Source organism: Canis lupus, chromosome 35 (genome assembly GCF_003254725.2).
Source record: "Canis lupus dingo isolate Sandy chromosome 35, ASM325472v2, whole genome shotgun sequence".
Taxonomy (NCBI): domain Eukaryota; kingdom Metazoa; phylum Chordata; class Mammalia; order Carnivora; family Canidae; genus Canis; species Canis lupus.
The window spans coordinates 14,810,382-14,830,485 of NC_064277.1; the positions used below are offsets into that span (position 1 = coordinate 14,810,382).

The window sequence follows — 20,104 nt, forward strand, 5'->3', positions numbered from 1 at the left end:
TGACGAAGGCCTTCCCTCCCATAGTTCACTGCCTGCCTGGTGCAGCTCTGTTCATCCCAGGCTCTTTGTTTTTCAATCCAAGTTTTAGAGTTTAGGTGAGCTCTGCCCAGCTCAGCAAGTGTTTCTCCTGAGCACCCCCAGCCCAGCTCTCCTGGGGTCTGAAGGAATGGGCCCAGGCTCCCAGCTCAGCAGCTCCCTCTGGTGGGAACCCAAAGCCTGATGGTGGGCTTTCTGGTGGTGAAGCCAGGAGCTTCTCTGCCACCAACCACCACCTCGTGGCCATGTGCCCAGGGGAGCCAGAGCTACAGATGAATGGGTGGCAGTGGGCAAAGATCATGCTGCAGACGCCCACCCCACCCTCTGGCCCTCCAGAGCTAGGTGTGTTGTCGGGGAGGCAAAGGCAAAAACCCCTGTCAGAGCCGAGAGAAGGAACAGCTTGCAGAGCTGTAGTTCCTCAGCTCAAGCGCATTGCACAGCAGGGAATCTGCCCCTCGCTACCTTCGTGTTAGTCGTCCAGTGAAGTAAGTGACCTGTCACATGCCCTGGGTAAGTACTTCCCAGGGCCTGGCCCTGTGATGTCAGACCCGCTGCCCTGGGAGGTGGCTGAGGGACCCGGGCGTTCTGTTACGCTGAAACTCGGTATTTGCTCCTTTTTGATAAGGTGGTGGGTTGAGAGGACAGAGAATCTCTGGCGGCAAGGCAAACCGACACCCTCCCTCCATTCCTTGGTTTTCTTTGGTACCAGTTGAGCACCGGACCGCTGAAGACAAGTGTGTGTGCAGACAGATGGGCCCTAGGTCCCTGATCCTGTCTTGTCCCTACCTTAGGACACGTGGCACAGCTGGTGGGACAGATGGGTTCCCGGGCTGGGCTGCCGGGTCAGCTGCATCATGGCCTCTGCCGGCAGGCAGGACACAGGCACGTACTGGATGGGCTGCACGGGGTGGGAAGAAGGAATTCAGTGCGTGAAATGTGCCCTTTCTAGTCTCCGCAATTTACTTCTCGAAATCAAGTTCGTGGTTCTGGTGAGTCCCAAGAGAGATGCATTTAGTCTCTGAGCCTGCGATGTGGATGTGTGTGCGTAAAATTCGGGTAGCCAGCTGCTCTCAAAGAGGACTGTAAGGATGCTGAGGAAGGAAGGGAATAGACTAACTCTTCTGTAGAGCTGGGCAGTTGGCTGTGCATCTTGGCAGTAACCACCAGTATTAAAGTTTATGAAAATATGTAAACAAGAAGGGGATTTTATTCATTCGTTCGTTCATTCACGAAAGACACAGAGAGAGGCAGAGACACAGGCAGAGGGAGAAGCAGGCTGCCTCCAGGGAGCCCGATGCGGGGCTTGATCCCACGCCCTGGGCCAAAGGCAGATGCTCAACCTCTGACCCACCCAGGTGCCCCCAACAAGAAGGGGGATTCTTTTTTGCCATTGAAGGCAGTGATAGTCCTTTAGAGTTCCATCATGCTGAAGTTTACCTCCCTGTGACATAGCATGGGGAAGAGGTTGCCAGGCGCCCCCAAGAAGGCAGAATGGATGGACTGAGGGGCCCTGCGCTCTTTCTTCATTGAGGTGGAGTCTGAGAGATCTCTCTCTGGCTCTCTGGTCTCCCCTGGGTGCTCTGAGGCTGCGCAGTGGAGACAACAGAAGTGTTAGGAGAAAACTCTCCCACCCTCACCAACTAGATGAGAATCTGCGGTGTGGGGTCAGGCTGCGGAATCGGCAGTATTTGGGCTGGGTGAAGAGATAGGAACAGGCTGCCCTCTCAAAGGCCAGGAGATCTAAAGGGTGCGTGTCTTCCACTTTCAAGATCCTGGATCCCTGAAGCCTCTGTGTCTTGATGGAAAAATCTCTCTGAGCAACATCAGGATTTCCCGATTTTTGTTTTTTTAAATGGTTCATTTTGTGTTTAGTTAATGGAGGCATTTGGGGGGGGGGGGAAGAAACATTAGAGATCTCTGTGTTTCCCATGTTTTACCTCCTATTTGAGATCAGTGGTACTCTCTGGGGGAAGTTTGTCTGCCCCATCCCCAGGTTGTGTAACTATTTTTAACTTACTGTTGCCAGGCTGCTGGTTGATTTGCTTTGATTTCCCTTTCTTTATTCCAGATACCTGTCTCCCCTAGCCAGTGTGGTCAGTCCTGCTTCTCTGTAGGGGTGGCGAGCAGTGATGGATCTGGCTGTAACCCCTGGGCCTGCCCTGCAGCCCCCCCAGTGGAGCCCGACACCTCACTGAGGCCAGGCCTCCAGGCTGGCTCACAGGAAGGAAACCTGGTTCTCTAGGCGCCCTGGGGTTGGCTTCTGGAACAGTGCCTTGTGCCAGAAAGTTGGGGCTTTATTGGACTGTATGTGATTGGTGGCATCAAAGAAATACAGTTTTTTAAAAAAATATTTTTTTGTTCATGAGAGATAGAGGCAGAGACACAGGCAGAGGGAGGAGGCTCCATGCAGGGAGCCTGATGCACGACTCAATCCCAGGTCCCCCAGAACGCGCCCTGAGCTAAATAAAAGGCAGATGCTCAACCACTGAGCCACCCAGGTATCCCTAAAGAAATACACTTCTTTCTCCATTTCCAGAATCTCCGACCGATAGTTTGCTTCAGTGGTTCCCAAAGTCTGTTCCTGAGTCGGCCTCCGCATCACCTGGGGGGCCCTTGTTAGAAACTCAAGGTCTCCATCCATCCCAAAGCTAGTGGATGAGAAACCCCCAGGGGGTGGGGCCCAGTGATCTGTTTTGACAAGCCCTCCAGCGGGATCTAAGAGCACTGGTTTGGATACTGATGGGAAAGTCCTGGTTTTGTTTTTGTTTTTCCCCATTCGGGTCAAGAGCATTTTCCTGGGCTGGGCCTCAGTGTAGTACACAGGTCACTCAGACTCAGGCCCTGTCTTGGGGAACCTGACTCCTCTGATGACGCAGCGGCAAGGCCCATGGGAGTGCTGGGGGGCCCTGGGAGCGCTGGCTTTAGGTGCCGCTCTCCCAGCCTGGCAGGATGAGGCACCCTTGTATGACTGCAGCTGGTCGGTCAGCTTCCCTGATGTGGGAGCACATGCTTCTCCTTCCCAGTCACCTCTTCGTGGGGTTTACTGGTGAAGTGGTGGCCACGATCATTCCTTACCCTGGGATTGTGTAAGTTCCACTTGGTGTCTTTTGGAGGTGGTGGTCCCCTGTTTTGAGCTCATGTCACAGATGAGAAATTGAAGCCCAACTTGTGAAGAACCTGTCAGAGGCCACCACAGGCAGAGCTGTGACGTGATGTCCACCTAGAGCAGGACACCCAGCAGCAGCTCCTGGCTGGGCCCTTCCTCGTCTTCTGGAAGTTACACATTTCTGGTGTCCGCCCCTCAGTCTTTGCTTTCACTCTGACACAGGTGACGTGTGTGTCACAGAATTTCCACCGAGTCCAGCTGTGTGGAGAGGCTGCTTGGTTCACACTGTTCGCGGAGTGCTGAATGTGGAGTTTGTGGAGGGTGGGAACACAGGAACTGTTCGTGCAGGAGAGCGAGGGCATATTTTGCTTGGCTGCAGAAGTAGAGATGCATCCTGCTCCATGGGGCCCAATCTCAAAGACCATAGGATATGCAGATGCCAGCCGCTGGCAGCCATGTGCCCGGGCTTGCCCTGTGACCTGCATGGGAGCTGGGCCACATGAGTGCTTTTGTTCTTTTCTTTCTATGGTATTTTGGTTGCCTTCCTTTTTTAGCCCATGGATTTAAAAATTCTGCAGGCAGAGCATGCTGTTTTGTGGAGCACACAGAATTGCAGACCTGTCTTTTCTTGGAGGGCAGAGGGTGTGTGTGCATCCCCCTTGCTTCTCCTAAATGGGCAGCGGTTTGCTACTGTAAATGTCCTTAACCTGTGACAGGTGACTGGCAGGTGAGTGGACAGGTTGTCATCGTGAAACGTCGATTTTCTGGAAGAGCCTTTTAACAGGAATGCTAAGGAAACTGTGCTGCAGGCATAGGGGGCAGGCGGCATGTGCTTGCACGAAGGTTCTGAGACCTGAGTCTGTCAGGTACTCCTCCATGCGAGAGCAGGCGGCCGGCTCGGTTTGCTTCCCCATAAGTCCTACTAATTCTTCTCTTGTCCTTCCCTCTGCTTGTCCTGCTGCCTCCCAGGTTTCGAAGGTAAATGGAGTCACTCGAATGTCATCTCTGGGTACAAGTGCAACCAGTGCCAAAAAGATGCGCGAAGTCAGACCTTCACCGTCCAAAACTGTGAAGTACACTGCTACGGTGACTAAGGGGACTGTCACATACACCAAAGCCAAGAGAGAACTGGTCAAGGAAACCAAACCCAATCACCACAAGCCCAGTTCCGCTGTCAACCACACAATCTCAGGGAAAACTGAAAGTAGCAATGCAAAAACCCGCAAACAGGTGCTATCCCTCGGGGGGGCGTCCAAGTCCACCGGGCACGCCGTCAATGGCCTCAAGGTCAGTGGCAGGTTGAACCCAAAGTCATGCACTAAGGAGGTGGGGGGGCGGCAGCTGAGGGAGGGGCTGCGGAACTCCAAGAGGAGACTGGAAGAGGCACAGCAGGCAGAGAAGCCGCAGTCCCCACCCAAGAAGATGAAAGGGACGGCCGGCCCTGCCGAAGCGCCCGGCAGGAAGGCGGCAGCGGCCCCCCCGACGGCGCCCGCCCCGGTGGAGAAGGCCCTGCTCAACGGGCACGTGAAGAAGGACGTGCCCGAGCGGAGCCTAGAAAGGAACCGGCCGAAGCGGGCCACGGCCGGCAAGAGCGCGCCGGGCAGACAAGCACACGGCAAGGCGGACAGCGCCTCCTGTGAAAATCGTTCTACCTCGCAATCGGAGCCCTTGCACAAGCCCCACGAGGCGGCGGCGGCGGCAGCAGCGGCGGCGGCGGCGGCGGCCAAGCCTGAGAAGGGGGGCGGCCGGGCCGGCTGGGCGGCCATGGACGAGATCCCCGTGCTCAGGCCGTCCGCCAAGGAGTTCCACGACCCGCTCGTCTACATCGAGTCGGTCCGCGCTCAGGTGGAGAAGTACGGCATGTGCAGGGTGATCCCCCCTCCAGACTGGCGGCCCGAGTGCAAGCTCAACGACGAGATGCGGTTTGTCACGCAGATTCAGCACATCCACAAGCTGGGCCGGCGCTGGGGCCCCAACGTGCAGCGGCTGGCCTGCATCAAGAAGCACCTCAGATCTCAGGGCATCACCATGGACGAGCTCCCGCTCATAGGTGAGGCTCTTGCCGCTCTTGTCCTTGGGCCCCGAGGGATGATGGAGCCGTGGCCCCGGGTGGCCCCATGCAGGAGGCCATGGGAGGCGGGGTGCAAGGGAGGTTAGTTGGCGGCTTCTAGCCTGGAGCGGGTGGTTTCTCTGGAGGCCTATGGGCCTTGGGGTGTGGGTGCCGGTCTCTGCCCTATTGGCCCCACGTGAGCTTCCCTCCTGGTGTTCCTTCCTCTTGTCATAAGAATGTCCGTCCTACTGCATGAGGACCCACCCCGACCCTTCATTTTAACATCATCTTTTTAAAGACCCTGCCTCCAGATACGGTCCCCGCCTGGGGCCCTGGGAGGTAGGGTTTCAGCACTCGAACATGTGGGTGACACAGGCCAACCTGTTTTCTTTCTGTGTCCTCATTTTTCCTTGCGTGTCACTTTTTCTGGTGACCAACGGGGCCCTTTCGGAGACCAGAGATCAGGGGATGGGCTTAATTTTCTCCTGAGTGTGGGGAGCACTGCAGAGCTCACGTCGGGGGTGGGGGGTGGGGATCTGGGCGTGTGAGTGAACATCCCTGCAGATGTGGGGGCCAGGCCGCAGGCAGAGCCCACACACAGGCCCTCCCGGGCTCCTGTGTCCTTCTTCTTCCCCTGCTGCTGCTGCTGCTTCCCAAAGACTCAGCGGCTCCATCGGGGAGGAGTGGGACCTGCAGAGTGCAGGCTTCCTTGGGGGGATGGCTGGGTAAGGTCACACAGCTCTGTGTTTCAGCTCCAGGCCTGTGAAACGGGCATTTCAGAGGCCCCAGACTTTGCAGAGGCGGGGGGATGAGCCATTTCTGCCATCCAAGTGTCAGGAGTTGGCAGTAAGGTCGGGCTCCCTGCAAGATGGAGGTCAGTTCTGTCGGCAGGTGCCTGCCACACTCACACCTGGGTGGGAATCCCTTAATTTTAAAGAACCCTTGGTTTGGGGTCCACAGTCAGGAATGGCTCTGGGCTGTGGGACCCGGGCTGTGAGCAGGTGTGTGGGCTGTGCCCTGGGTGTGCCTGGAGCCACACCAGGCCCTCCCCGCTGTGGTGAGATGTCTGGGTGCTGCCACCCATCCTGCCGGGGGACCGTGGTTCATCTGGGGACAGGTGAGGTAATCAGGTGACGTCACAGCGAGAGCCAGTAACTGTTCTTCAGAGTAGGTTGTCTCAACCTGCACCCTCTCACGCAACACCGGAGGCTGCGTGGACGTGTCCCTGTGCTGTGTGTGTTCACACTCCTCCTGCTGCCGGAAGTGTGAGGCCTTGTTTGTCATCACCTGTAGAAGTGGGAGGGGTTTGCTGGACCAGCCTGTGACTGAAGAGGCCTCGGGCCACGGGCCTGAGCTTGGGCTCCTCAGAACAAGGGGCTTAACCGCTCCGAAGCAGCTTTCCAGAATCTGCCAGGACGGAGGCTGCCTCTGCGTCTGCTCCCAGCCCCTTGGGGAGCAGGGGGTGCAGGAGGCACTTTGTCACTTGGCAGCCTGGCAGCCCTGCGAATGGGCCAGTGGGTGCAGGGCAGGAGCCCACAACATGATGCACTTTCAGGCAGTGTACATCTTACACAATCCAGGTGCTACAAAGAAAAAAGACAAAACTCTGGATCGCCTCTTAACTGATCCACCTGTGACGGGAGCTGCCGTGGCCGGCGGGGGCGACTCGCCTCCCTGTCCACCTCTGCGAGTGCGGCAATGGGCCATCCGCCTTGGATATCTGGGTTTTTGAGCTGGAGGCCTGGAGGGAGTGAGGGGATCTCGACCTTTGGCCTTTCCCGGCCCAGGGCAGGTGAACTTCCTCTCCAGTGTGTTTCACCGAGCAGAGCTAAGGCCATCAAGCTGCCGCACCTGCGTCCCTGGTCTCCTGAGACCCCCCGGGGTCCTGCCCGCGGTGTCTAGCCCGCCCTGCGCTGTGACGCTGTTATCAGGCGGCCATCAGAGGCCGCCAGGGCTCGGCTGCCCGCACTTTGGGAATACATCTGTCCCCACCCCCTGCAAGACCTAACCCCCCTCGCATGTTGTTACGTGTCTACTGCCTGGTAGCCAGTGGATGGCTATTCTGCAAGATTTTGCTCCTCCTTTTCTTGACTAGAGGGAGGTTGCTCTCCAGGCCCACGTAGAGTCACTCTGTGAAGCGTTTGGATGTGTGTGATTTGGAGGGGCGTTAGTACAGTTTTCTGATTTGACCGAGGGGTGTGGGGAACACTAGCTTCTGAGGTAAGTGGCCCATCGGCGTGCGCGGGCGGTGGCAGGTGAGGGACAGACTGCTTGCCCTCTCCAGTACTGCCTCTTGCCCTGGAAATCCACTGGGATTGAAAACCAGTTATTGTGTGTGTGTGTGTGTGTGTGTGTGTGTGTGTGTGTGTGTGTGTAGGGGAGGATGGGGACAGACGTCACATATTGCACACATCTGGTTTCTGATGTCACAGCTTTCGCAGGGGCAGCACCACTCAGGCCCTGCCTCCATCTCCAGGGGTGAGCCCCTGCCTCTCCCCTGGCTCCCCCCACCTCCTGGGGTGTGTGTGGGGGTGCACCGCATGTCTGTGCTGCCCCTTTTGGGGCTGGGGGGGTCCCTGGGATGCCCATCCTCACAGATCTGCAAGGCCTCCCCCTCTTCCGTTGTGGCCTCTACTCACACCTCCACTCCCTGGGGACGCTTTCTCTGAGAGTCCCACCCTAGGTGGCAGGCCCTGTGGCTCTGCGGTCCCACTGCCGGCTTTTGCCTCCCTAGCGCCCTGGCCTGTCCCCATCCCATCTCTGCAGGCTGAGCTCCTCAAGGGCCCGAAGCCACCTGGCACACAGTGGGCATCCCTGGACTTGCCAGTCAGACGAGGGAGGTCTCATTGGTGGTCCATTTGGCTGACTGTCCCTGTGCTTTGTCCCCTCACCGTCCCAGGAGGCTGCGAGCTCGACCTGGCCTGCTTTTTCCGGCTGATTAACGAGATGGGCGGCATGCAGCAAGTGACTGACCTCAAAAAATGGAACAAACTAGCAGACATGCTGCGCATCCCCAAAACCGCCCAGGACCGGCTGGCCAAGCTCCAGGAAGCCTACTGCCAGTACCTGCTCTCCTACGACTCCCTGTCTCCCGAGGAGCACCGCCGGCTGGAGAAGGAGGTGCTGATGGAGAAGGAGATCCTGGAGAAGCGGAAGGGGCCCCTGGAGGGCCACACGGAGCACGACTACAACAAGTTCCACCCCCTGCCCCGCTTCGAGCCCAAGAATGGCCTCATCAACGGCGTGGCCCACAGGAACGGCTTCCGCACCAAGCTCAAAGAGGTGGGCCCGGCCCAGCTCAAGACGGGCCGGCGGCGACTCTTTGCTCAGGAAAAGGAAGTGGCGCGAGAGGAGGAGGAGGACAAAGGCGTCCTCAGTGACTTCCACAAGTGCATATACAAGGTGGGTTCCCCATAGGGGCAGAGGGGAGGCTGGCCCCTGGGCAGGGCAGGGTGGGGTGGGGGGGTTGCTAGGTGGGGTGGGGGTGGGGGGGGGGCTGGCCGCTGGGTGGAGCTCCCTGGCTGGAAGCACCAGGTCTGTGGCCCTGAACAGGGAGCCGCCGTCTCCTGGGTCGCTGTAGGGTAGGCGGGAGGCCAGGGGCCCCTGGTGGCGGCAGTCCAGCAGCTCTGCCCCCTTCCAGCAGTGACCGCACTGAGCCGCTGGCCGGCTCTAGGCCTCAGGCTTCCTTTGCGCGAGATGAACTGTGTGTGCCTGGGTGCGTGTGTGCCCACGTGCAGGCACGCACTGGCTTGGGTGCAGGTACCCCTGGGCTGAGCCTGGCCCTCCCGAGCACCCCAGCCCATCCCGGTAGAGGGAGCTGCCCAGTGCAGCCAGATCCTCTGGGCTTGGAACACTTGCCTCCTTGGCCTCCTTGCCTGGGTTTGAGCAGCTTGCCAGCGCCTGGCTGTGCCCGGTCCTTTCTGACACGGTGACGGGTGCGGGTGTCCCCAGTGTGTGGCTGCGGGGAGGCGGGACACAGGAACGTGGCCATGGTCTTCCCCGGCACTGCCACGGCACAGTGCAGTGTTCCTGGTCCTCAGAAGCTCCTGCCTCGGGGCAGCCCACCCCCCAGGGGGAGCAGGACACCCAGCATGGTGAGCAGAGCCCTGCTGTGACCCTCGCTAGAGGTGTCTGCAGAAATCACCCCAGTGACCCCGGAGTGGGATTACCGGGAGGGGGTGTCCTTGGATGACCTGCACCCAGCGAGCCGCATCCACCTGGAGCCCGGCCTGGCAGCAGCGCATGGGGCAGTACACAGCCTGCCGTGGGTTAGCCTCTCCCCCCCCCAACACACACACACACGCACACGCGCGCACACACACACACACACACACACACACACACACTGCCTGCATCCCTGTCACCATCTCCAGGCCAGCGCTGGCCCTGTCCCTGCCTGGAGGAGTTGACCTGGGCCTCGTTCCCACACAGAAGCCTGGGAAGTTGGACTTGCCTCTGGGTCCCGGTCCTCTCTTTCTGAGCACACGGGAAGTCACAGCTCCGGCTGCCCTTGGCCACACTTATTTTTTTCTTGGCTCTATTTCCTGTGCTCCTTTCTAGAAGGATCTAAGCCCGCTTGCTTAGACAAAGGGTCTTCCCTTGCAGGGCTCCATCTCCTGTGCTCTGTCCCCTGTTGTCATTGGCCTGGCACTGCCCCTCAGGGACCCTGGGGGTGGGCAGTGGCTGCCAGCACCTTTTTATACCTCAGTATTTTATGATAAGGAAAAAGAAGGTGCAAAGAGTAAATTCAGGAGCATGTGTTGAGTGTTTCCTGGATGCTTGCACGAGAAGCTCTTTTCAATTGAAGGCCTTTGATAAGTCCAGTGACTGAATAGCTGCCAACTCAAGAAATATAATTTTCACTTCTGCAACTTTATTTTTAAGATTTTGTTTATTTATGAGACACACACACACACAGGGACAGTGACACAGGCGGAGGGAGAAGCAGGCTCCCCACAAGGAGCCTGATGTAGGACTCGATCCCAGGACCTGGGGATCATGCCCTGAGCTGAAGGCAGATGCTCAACCACTGAGCCACCCAGGCATCCCTGTTACTTTTTATTTAAGGACAATTCTACAAGAATGAGGCAAATCTGAGTAGAGTTTTTGTGGAAACGTGTCCTGTAATTGATCATATTCGGGTTCATCACAATCTGGTGGTGCTCGGCCCTGGCGGCAGCCTGGCTGTGGTGAGGTCAGGTGAGGTCAGCAGCAGCGTGTGCACGCCAAGGGCCTGGGAGGGGAGCTTGTGGCTCTGGAGGTGCTTCAGGCCCTGGGGGCATTGGCCCTCGTGTGCCCGGTGTCTTCCTGAATTCCAGGCGCTCTGCTTTTAGTTGATGCGAGGTCAGTCATGCCCCTTCTGGTGGTTAGGTTCTTACCGTGTAACGAACAATGTGTCGAGAAGTTTGGCCATGTGTGGAAGCACTTTCACTTAGTTAGAACCCTAAGCGGTCACTTTCAGTGCTGAGAAGCAAAAGCAGATGCCAGAAATTCTGTGCCGATTGCTTTGACTGCCCTTCCAAATGCAAGGAGGACACGCCACCTGGCCTAAGCCCGTTACTTTTTATGGGGGTGCTCCAGGGTCACCTCACGAGGAGAACGTTCCCTGACTGCCTCCGGTGAAAGCCACCCTCTGCTGCCGCTCCTGTCACTCTGCTTCTGGCTCACGGCCCTCACTGCCTCCGGGCCGCATGGCACAGGCCAGAGACACTGTCCGTTTGAGCAGTGCTCCATGTCCAGCCCCTAGAACCGGGCCTGGTATACAGTAGGTGCTCAGTGGGCATCTCTGCCATCAAGGGGCAGATGCGCTTGGCCAAGCAAAGCCCGTGTCATGGGGCTTGCCTCTGTGAAATGAAAGCTCCCCTCAGTGGTAGGTGAAAACGGGGACCAAAGCTGGGATTCCCAGAGTAGAAGGTAGCTGTTGGATCGTGTGAGCACGTCGTCGCGGATACCCTGGGCGGAGGGCGGGGTGCTGGGTGCTGTCCCTCCAGGTGTGCAGGGGTGACGGGCCAGTGCGTGGGTTCCCCTCCACCAGAGGAGGCTGCGCATCCGGCTGGCTTTCCGGTGGCTGGGGACTTGGGGTGTGGAGGGCCCACGCTCTGACCTGCATGCCCCCGGCTCTGCCCGGGCCCCCACCCGTGTGGATGCTATTGCTTTGTCCCCTGCCTCCGTCCCTCCTGCTGCGCACATGGGGTAAACCAAGGGTCTCTGCCCGCTTCCCTGTAAAGCCGGGTGCGCCCCGTTTCTGCTGGATCGGGCCTGTCTGTGCTGGTGCTGCAAGGGCGGCGGGTCCTTGGGTCGGCACCGAGGAGCCTCCCCAGAGCGTTTTCCTGCCTTCTGTGCTCACGTCAGCTCGGGACGCAGAGCAGCCCACGGTCCTGGGGAAGCACAGAGACAGGGTGCGGCCTCGTTTGGGGTTGGGGCGCAGCTTGGTTTCTTTCGCTTTACTCTCTTGTCTTTGTTTTTTTTCAGGGAAGGTCTGTTTCTTTAACGACTTTTTATCGAACAGCAAGAAATATCATGAACATGTGCTTTAGCAAGGAGCCTGCCCCAGCTGAAATCGAGGTGAGTGTGTCGGGGCCACGCGCCCGGGCGGGAAGGGCACTGCGCTGGGTCCGAGGGGTCAGGGTCGTCGTTGGTGGCTGACACCCAGCGGACCAGCTATGCCCAAACCTGAACTCGTTCGGAGGCGGAGGGCACATACTAGGGAGGGCGCGCCTCCCCGGCCTCCCCTGGGGGCCCAGCCGGGGTCCCCAAGCTGCAGAGTTGGGAGTGAGCTCCCGGCACGTCCCCTGCCAGTGGCCACTCCTCACCCTGTCCGTGTGTTATGCAAGAGAATGTTTGGAATCCCTGGAAACCACAGTTGTGCATTTTCTCCTCTATTTTTTAACGGGGTTGGCAGATTGCCATTTTTGTGTTTCTGCCAACTGTGTTCTCGGAGTTCGTGTGAGGTTGGAAGGACAGGGAGCACTTCTGTGCCCAGACCAACGAGGGGGTTTCTGGGAGGGCCGCTGCAGGACAGGGACCCGATCTGTTGCTTGCCTCCCCCGGCCGGTGCCCCGCTGGGCCTGGGTGCGCTTCCAGCTGCCAGGGAGGGAAGCCGAGCTCCTGTGGCCGGGCCTGGGCAGCCACCGGCAGACAGGATTCCCACCGTGCCTCGGGTCGTGGAGTGTGTGCCACCTCTCCTGGATTCGCCCGTGCTGACCACGAGGGTGCTGCTTCCTGGGGTGGGCCGTGCGCACAGTCCTGGACAGGCCAGGTCAAACCAGGACGCCCGGTCCTCCCCGCGGCCATGTGAGCCACACCTCGGGCCGCACCCATTCCAGGCCCAGGGCAGGAGCGGCTACCCCGCTGCTCAGGCTTCCCAGTTAGGGGGACGCCTTGTCTCATTTTGGCCTCCCCAGTTAGGGGGACGCCTTGTCTCATTTTGGCCTCCAGTGTCCTGCTTCCCTTAGGCTTTAGGTCCCTGATCTGCACAGGCTTCCCCAGCTCCCTACCCTGGGCGCCCCCTTTGAATACCACACCATGGCCTGACCCCTTCCCTGCCCCAGCTTTGCGCTGTCCCCACCCCAGCCATGTCCCATCAGCCACATTGTCCGCTGCGCCCTGAATCTGGGACACGTGGCTGTCACCGTGGCTTCCAGAGTGCTCGTGGCTTTTGTGGGAGACGTCAGCAGAAAGGGCTGGGACTCCGTGGGGTGAAGAGGTGGAGGGAGTGTGCCGTGGGGTCGTCCGCGACCACCGGGCTTGCTCCCATGTGTGGCACGAAGGACACATAGCTTGTTCCCTGTGCCCGTTGAACACTAACCCCCCACTGCCAGCGTTTGTTCCCTCTGACTCTGCTGACATATGTGCAACCATGTGGCACTTGTCCTGTTGTGTGATTGGCTTATTTCCCAGAGCGTGAGGCCTTCAAGGTTTGTCCGTGGGCAAAGCACGAGTGAAGAACATTGTTCCATTGGAAGGCTGGGCCCCCTGTCGTATGGATCTTGTTCACCCGAGCACCCCGGCTACTCCCATGTGTGGCTTTCGTGAGCAGGGCTGCTGTGAACACGGCGTACAGAAATCTGCTTGAGCCCCTCCTCGGTTCTGGGGACGGACCCCCGAGGGGACCGATCCTTGCCGTCCTGCCCTGCGCTCTGCTGGGGGCTCTCGGCGGCTGTCGTGTGGTGGGCCCCTCCATGGCATGTGGGCATCCCCGTGGCGTGTGTGCGGTGTGGCTGCTGACCGGGCGTCTCCTCTCCCCACAGCAAGAGTACTGGAGGTTAGTGGAAGAGAAGGACTGCCACGTGGCCGTGCACTGCGGCAAGGTCGACACGAATACGCACGGCAGCGGGTTCCCTGTGGGGAAGTCAGAACCGTTTTCAAGGTAACGTGGGATGCTCTTGTCTGCGTTCTGGGGACCAGATGGGGCCCTTCCTCCCAGTCTGATGCCCGTCTGCTTTCCTCTGCAGGCATGGATGGAACCTCACCGTCCTCCCCAATAACACAGGATCCATCCTGCGTCACCTCGGTGCTGTACCTGGTAAGCCTGCTCTGGCCGCCGTCTTGTTCTTGTTTTTTTTTTTTTTTTTAAAGATTTTTATTCATTTATTCATGAGAAACACGGACACACAGAGAAAGAGGCACAGACAGAGGCAGAGGGAGAAGCAAGCTCCATGCAGGGAGCCTGATGTGAGACTCGATCCCGGGTCCCCAGGATCACGCCCTGGGCTGAAGGTGGCGCTAAACCGCCGAGCCATCCGGAATGCCCGTTTGTTCTTGTTTTTAAGAGAAAGAAGAGCAGAGTCAAGAGGGGGAGGGAGAGAACCCAAGCAGACTCCCTGCTGAGTGCAGAGTCCAACATGGGGTTCGATCCCACGATCCCGAGATCGTGACCCGAGCTGAAACTGAGAGGTGGATGCTCACCTGATGGAGCCCCAGTGCCCCGATGTGGCTGCGGTCTCTGGGGTACTGAGACTGTGCCTTGGGCAGCTGGCCCAGCAGGCACCAGCCCACGTGACCAGAAGGGACAGGGAATGGTGTAGAGCATGTGTATCGGAAACACTGGTCTTTAGAAAAAACGAGAACTGGGTCAGTTGACATCTGTGAACTTGTGGAAAGGCGAACCAGACGGTAGAGTCTAGGTGCTGGGAGATGCTCAGTGCCAGCTTCTCATCTTGAATTGGTTTTCAAATCTAATGTCCCGACGCCGTAGGGCATTTGATTGTGGAGAATGGTAGGGATAGCAGGTGTTCTGGGCATCGTGGTCCCCGAGGGCTGGTACCCCTGGGAAAGGTGGTCTGGGCCCTGCACACGACGGGGGCGGCTGAGTCCCCAAGGCTCCCGCACGCGGCAGGGTTTTGTGCTTCCTTGGCCAGCGCACGCCGGGGTCCAGGTTGGCGGGTCCGTTCTTTGTCCTGAGGTTCAGCGGCTACGGTGTGGGCTGGTGGCTGATAGTGATCATCGTGGTCCTGCTCCTGGGGCCATCTTGCTTCCCAACTTAACTCACAGATTAAGAGGTAGTCTTTTTTTTTTTTTTTTTTTTTTTAAGATCTTATTTATTTATTTATGCTTGGGGGAGGAACAGAGGGAGAGGATCTCCAGCAGGCTCTCTGCTGAGCAGGAGCCCAACATGGGGCTCGATCCCAGGACCCCGGGATCAGGACCTGAGCTGAAGGCAGACGCTTCAGCCCCCCAGGCGCCCCTGAGAGGTGTTCAGCACTCTTTTGGAACTTTGGCTTCCTATCTGCAAAGCAGGCAGGGGGGAGCCAGTACTCTCTTCTCACCGGTGTCCCCTGATATCGAGTCCTGTGTCCGTCTGTCCTCCCTGTGTGGGAAGCAGGCAGTGATTTCCCGTCGCCCCCACCCAGACACCCTGGTGCCGTCCTCCTAATGCCTTTCTCTCCCCCTGCAGGAGTGACAATTCCCTGGCTAAACATTGGCATGGTCTTTTCTACCTCATGCTGGTCTCGAGACCAAAACCACCTTCCCTATATTGACTACTTACACACTGGTGCTGACTGCATTTGGTGAGTACACTGGCCGCGGGGCGCCTGGGGGCGGACAGGTGGGCGAAGATTCTGGAGAGTTCCTGAGGCCGCCCCTCCCTCGGCAGCGGACCGCCCTCAGGCCTTGCCCACATGGCTTGGCCCGGGGCTCCCAGGATTTCTTAGCTCTGTGGGAAGCGCTGGAGGTGGCGAGGTGTAGGAGGCTTGCAGCGTCGGGTCGGTGAGCCGGGTTGAGCATCTTCTCAGGATGCTTCTCGCTGTTTCTGTTCCTTCTGCCAGCTGCCTGCTTACCCTTGGTTTTTCCTCTAGGGCATCACTTGGTGGTGTCTTAGGACTTTATACCATGTCGGGGTGAGAACCCTTAGGGTGTTGCAGAGAGGTGGCCCGTGGTGCTCACTGCGTCCCCATCGCACCCCCCCCTCCCCCCCTGCAGTGTAAACAGTCCCTCTCGGGCCTCGTGTGGGGTTATTTTCAGCATCCCATGTAGTCAGTCCTCTGACCTGCCATGCTGCAGACTGGGTGCCACTGGGAGGGGGGCCCTGCTGTGGAGAGACCCGGGTTTCTCCTGCCACTGCCCGGGTGCCCACCTGGGACCCTCACCTGGCAGCCCTTGTGCATCCCGGGCTGCAGCTGGCTCCCCCCAGCCCTTCCTTCCTGGTGGCAGATAGGACATGACAGCAGATAGCAGGCTGCCCTGTCATCTGATGGGCCAGGAACACCTCATCCGTCCCCCATAACTGCATTTGCTGTCCTGACAGGGCGAGCAGCCCTTATTAAAGGACAGCAGTCTTACGACTCATGTTGTCTATTGAGGGGCCGTGTCTGCAGCAGCCTGGGCATCACGACTTCCCTGCCCTCGGGCCAGGTTCCCATATGTAGGCTCAGTGCAGAGGCCTGGTGCAGGGCTGAGGGACCCCCGTGGGGGCTGCCCCACCTAGGAAGGGGGGCCAGGAAGGCCGAGCAGGTGGCCTGGGGCCGTGCCAGGCCTGCTGTTCCCAGCGGACAAGCTTCTGTGGCAACACCTGGCACGGCCTGGGGTTCCACGGGGTTCCATGGAGTTCCACACCAGCCCCGCTCCACAGGGTGGGGGGTGAGCTGCCGGGCTCGTGGGTCCATCCCGACTGCCCGACCCTGAGTTAGAGGTGGGGAAACGTCAGCCTTTGGAAGACATCCGTGGAAACCCCACTGATGAGTAAGAGATCTGATCAGACAACTTGGCATGTGGTTTTTCTGGAAACCTGTCATTTAGGTTAGAAACCCCGGATTTAGGGCACAGATCAGGACAGGATACACTGGCGTTGAAGTGACATAAGCATTTGTAGGAAATGTGACTATGATGCCGGGCTGCCCCTGTACTCGGCAGCTGAGGCCAGGGTCTGGCCTCTGAGTATTGATCTCCCCGCCGCCGACCACGCCGATGGCCTGTGGGAAGGTGGAAGTTTGCAGCTGGTTTTGTGGTGGGCAGTGACCGGTGACGCGAGCCTCCTGGCTGTCATGCGGCTTCGATTTTTACTGGAGGTCAGTGTCCTCGTCGGCCTGTGGCCTGGTCAGGCCGCTCCGGGAGTGGGTCTTCATGGGCCGCTGGCGACAGCTCCGCGCTCCCCGCGACACGGGCTGGGCCCAGGCTCTCCTGCTACGGTCTGCCCACAGCGCCAGCCTCCCCTCACCATCCCTGCCGGCTCCTTGGTGCAGCCAGAAGGCTCCGCGCTGTCCCCACCTTGGCCCGGCCCCGTCCCACCTCACGGTGCTGGGCTCTGGCCACGGCTCCCTCGGTGCACCGGGGCCTGCGTGTCCTGGGTGCACCAAGTCCTGTGAGGCTGCTCCAGGGGGATCAGCTGCCTGGACCTGCACGTCCCCGCAGCTTTAGAGCCCTTAGCAGAGGCTGGCAGAGTTTGCACGTGTGTGTGTGTGTGTGCGCGTGCGCGTGCGCACGCATCTGATTCATTGGGCACTCTAAACGTCTGCTTTGGGCGTGAAGGTGTTTTTGGCTCGCACGTAGGTCAGCTCTGCACAAGAGGAACGAGTCTCCCGCTGCCGCTGCCATTGGGCCACTCAGGGGGACGCAGTCGCAGGCCCGGGCTTGGTCGTCTCCCTGGGGGGAGGGTGTGGGGCGCTCAGCACGAGCTCCCTGGGCAGAGGGTCCTTGTCAAGGCTCTGCTCTGCCCGTGTTTCCCAACGTCCCAGGTATTGCATTCCTGCTGAGGAGGAGAACAAGCTCGAAGACGTGGTGCACACGCTGCTGCAGGCCAACGGTACCCCAGGGCTGCAGATGCTGGAGAGCAACGTCATGGTAGGGCCTGCTGCTGCGGCTGCGGACCCGGGGGCAAGCGTCTGGGCGGAGCGGGGACTTGGGGCTGTTGGAGAAAGTCACTCTCCATGCCCACCTGCCCTTCAGAGGCAAAGAGGACACTGGGAAATGTCCTCTGTCCTGAAAGTCAAACTGGGGAAGCTCTCTCCTCAGATGACAGGGTTCAAGGCTCGTCCAGGGAGCCTTGGCCTCCGTTTAGGGCCTGCTGTGTTGTACATGGAGGACGGGGTATCCTGGGGGACCCAGCTGTGGGGAGCCAGGCTGGCCAGCCCACTGGCCAGGAGCACTCAGCACCACAGGAGCGAACGTGAAGGCTTCTGACTGCGTTCGCGGGAAGTCCTGGGCCTGCTGAGTCCCTGGGAGTCCCTTGGGCTGTGTTCTGGGCCCTAAGGCCACCCTGTGGCCTCCTGGTTGGGGTGAACTTACCCCGTGCCAACCCTGCCGTGCCACGTGGGGACCGGGCTGTGTAGTCACAGTGACTGTGACCCTCTTGCGCCAGGATCAACTTAGAGCCTTGTTCTTCTTTTGGGAATTACGTGTCTTTCCTAAAGGAGAACCAGACCTTTACATTAAATTTAGGTCCTGGCACGCACGCCCCTTCTTAAGCCCTGAAGGTCCCCCTGGAGAACAGGTGTGTGTGCTGACACGCCTGCTGGGGATGGGCTGTGTCCTGGGGTGGCCGCAGGGCTATCCTAGAGGTGGGGGCAGCTCCGTGGGCGGTGGTCAGGGGGCGACAGCCAGGGGTGCTCCTGAGCCCAGCCTGTGCCCCTAGATCTCCCCGGAGGTGCTGTGCAAGGAGGGGATCAAGGTGCACAGGACCGTGCAGCAGAGTGGCCAGTTTGTCGTCTGCTTCCCGGGCTCCTTTGTGTCCAAAGTGTGCTGCGGCTACAGCGTCTCCGAGACCGTGCACTTCGCCACCACCCAGTGGACAAGTATGGGCTTCGAGACGGCCAAGGTAGGGCTGGGCCAGCGCACGCCAGCGCAGCTCTCACACCCCGGTCTGCTTGGAGGGAACGTGGAGTTTCAGGACCTCCTTCGAGGGCTCTCCCGGGCAGCAGGGTTCTCTCTAGGGAAGGGGAGAGTCAGTATCTGACAGGTTCTGGGTTCTGTGACCTGTACCCGGCAGCAGGAAGGCATCACACGAGGAGTTAAGGGGAACGTGCCCTGGCAGGAAGCGTGTGCCCACTCCAGAGGGCTTTCCTGCTGTTGGTGCCGACCTCCCAGCGGGCACACAGGACGGTTGTAGGGTTTTCAGTTGCTTTGGACCCACGTGGAATTCAGGGTTTGGGAATTCAGCCAGCCCGCCGCCCCGACCATCCAAACGAGGGCAGACAGCCGCCCTAATAAGGCCCCGCGACCACCCCTTCCAGGAAATGAAGCGTCGCCATATAGCCAAGCCATTCTCCATGGAGAAGTTACTCTACCAGATTGCACAAGCGGAAGCGAAGAAGGAGAATGGCCCCACTCTCAGTACCATCTCCGCCCTTCTGGATGAGCTCAGGTAATATGGGGTCCCCTCTGGGGGGAGCGAGGGCTTGGATCCCCTTCCCTTTCCCTCCGGAGGCCCGAGGCTCCAGGTCGGAAGTGCTGACCTGCAGGGAGGAGGCAGGAGGGCGGCCTCCAGAGGGAAGGAGGGTGGTGGGCCCCGGGCGCTGCGGTGCCGCCCCCCTGCTGCCACCCGGCCCTGGGTCGGCTGAGTGCGGTGCGGGGCGTCGGAGGAGCCCCAGGGTGGATGGGCTGCAGCGCCGCCTCCCAGAGGCCCAGGTGCACGATGTCCTGGTCCCGCCCCGACACCCGCCCCGCTCCGTGCGCAGGGATACGGAGCTGCGGCAGCGGCGGCAGCTGTTCGAGGCCGGCCTCCACTCGTCCGCCCGCTACGGCAGCCACGACAGCAACGGCGCCATGGCGGATGGCAAGAAAAAGCCTCGAAAGTGGCTGCAGTTGGAGACGTCGGAGAGGAGGTGTCAGGTCTGCCAGCACCTGTGCTACCTGTCCATGGTGAGCCTGGGGGCCGGGCCTCGGCGGGGCACGTGCGCTCCCGCAGCAGGTGCGGCCGCGGGTCGGGGCTCGGGGCTCGCGCGGCGCCCCCACCCCTGCCCGGCGCCCCAGTTGCCGTGGCTGCTGCCAGTCAAGCCCGAAGGCCGGCAGGAGGGGGAACCCGCGTTCGTCCGCCAACGCTGTGGCCAAGTCCATACGCGGAGCTCGGGCGGCGGGGGGCAGGGCTCTCCGCTCTGGGGGCCAGGCGGGGCTGGCCTGCGGTGCCCTCAGAGGCTCCGTCCTCGACTGGCACGTGTGCCGCTGTCGTGACTTCTTGTAAGGACGGCGTCCTGAGGGGACGAGGCCTGCCCCAGGGCCGCCGTGTACCTCAGTGGCCTCTCCAAAGGCCCTGTCTCCAAATGCGGCCCCCTTCTGACATTCTGGGGGGAGGACCTGTGAGCGGGGCGGGGCACGGGGGTCCCATCGTGCACACAGATGGGGACTCTTGAGGTCTCTGCTCTGCACTCAGTAGAGCCTGGGCTCAAATGTCTATTTTTCGTCCACGCCTGATCCTCTGTGCAGTGGGCACCCTGGGGGCTGCAGCTCCCGGCCGCCCCGCGCTCCGCGTCCTCCCCCTC

General features: G+C 59.9%; 1 protein-coding gene across 4 annotated transcripts in view; it reads left to right on the plus strand.

Annotated features, from left to right (window-relative positions):
* JARID2 (jumonji and AT-rich interaction domain containing 2) overlaps positions 1–20,104 on the plus strand; it is a 260,698-nt gene that overhangs the window by 234,780 nt on the left and 5,814 nt on the right. For all 4 annotated transcript variants that reach the window (XM_025444031.3, XM_049106036.1, XM_049106035.1 and 1 more), the window contains 10 exons: positions 4,112–5,192; positions 8,092–8,594; positions 11,664–11,756; positions 13,442–13,560; positions 13,646–13,716; positions 15,088–15,202; positions 17,366–17,471; positions 18,262–18,444; positions 18,860–18,990; positions 19,304–19,487. In XM_025444031.3, coding sequence (XP_025299816.3) covers positions 4,112–5,192; positions 8,092–8,594; positions 11,664–11,756; positions 13,442–13,560; positions 13,646–13,716; positions 15,088–15,202; positions 17,366–17,471; positions 18,262–18,444; positions 18,860–18,990; positions 19,304–19,487 — 2,586 coding nt within the window. The remainder of the gene's footprint in view (positions 1–4,111; positions 5,193–8,091; positions 8,595–11,663; positions 11,757–13,441; positions 13,561–13,645; positions 13,717–15,087; positions 15,203–17,365; positions 17,472–18,261; positions 18,445–18,859; positions 18,991–19,303; positions 19,488–20,104) is intronic.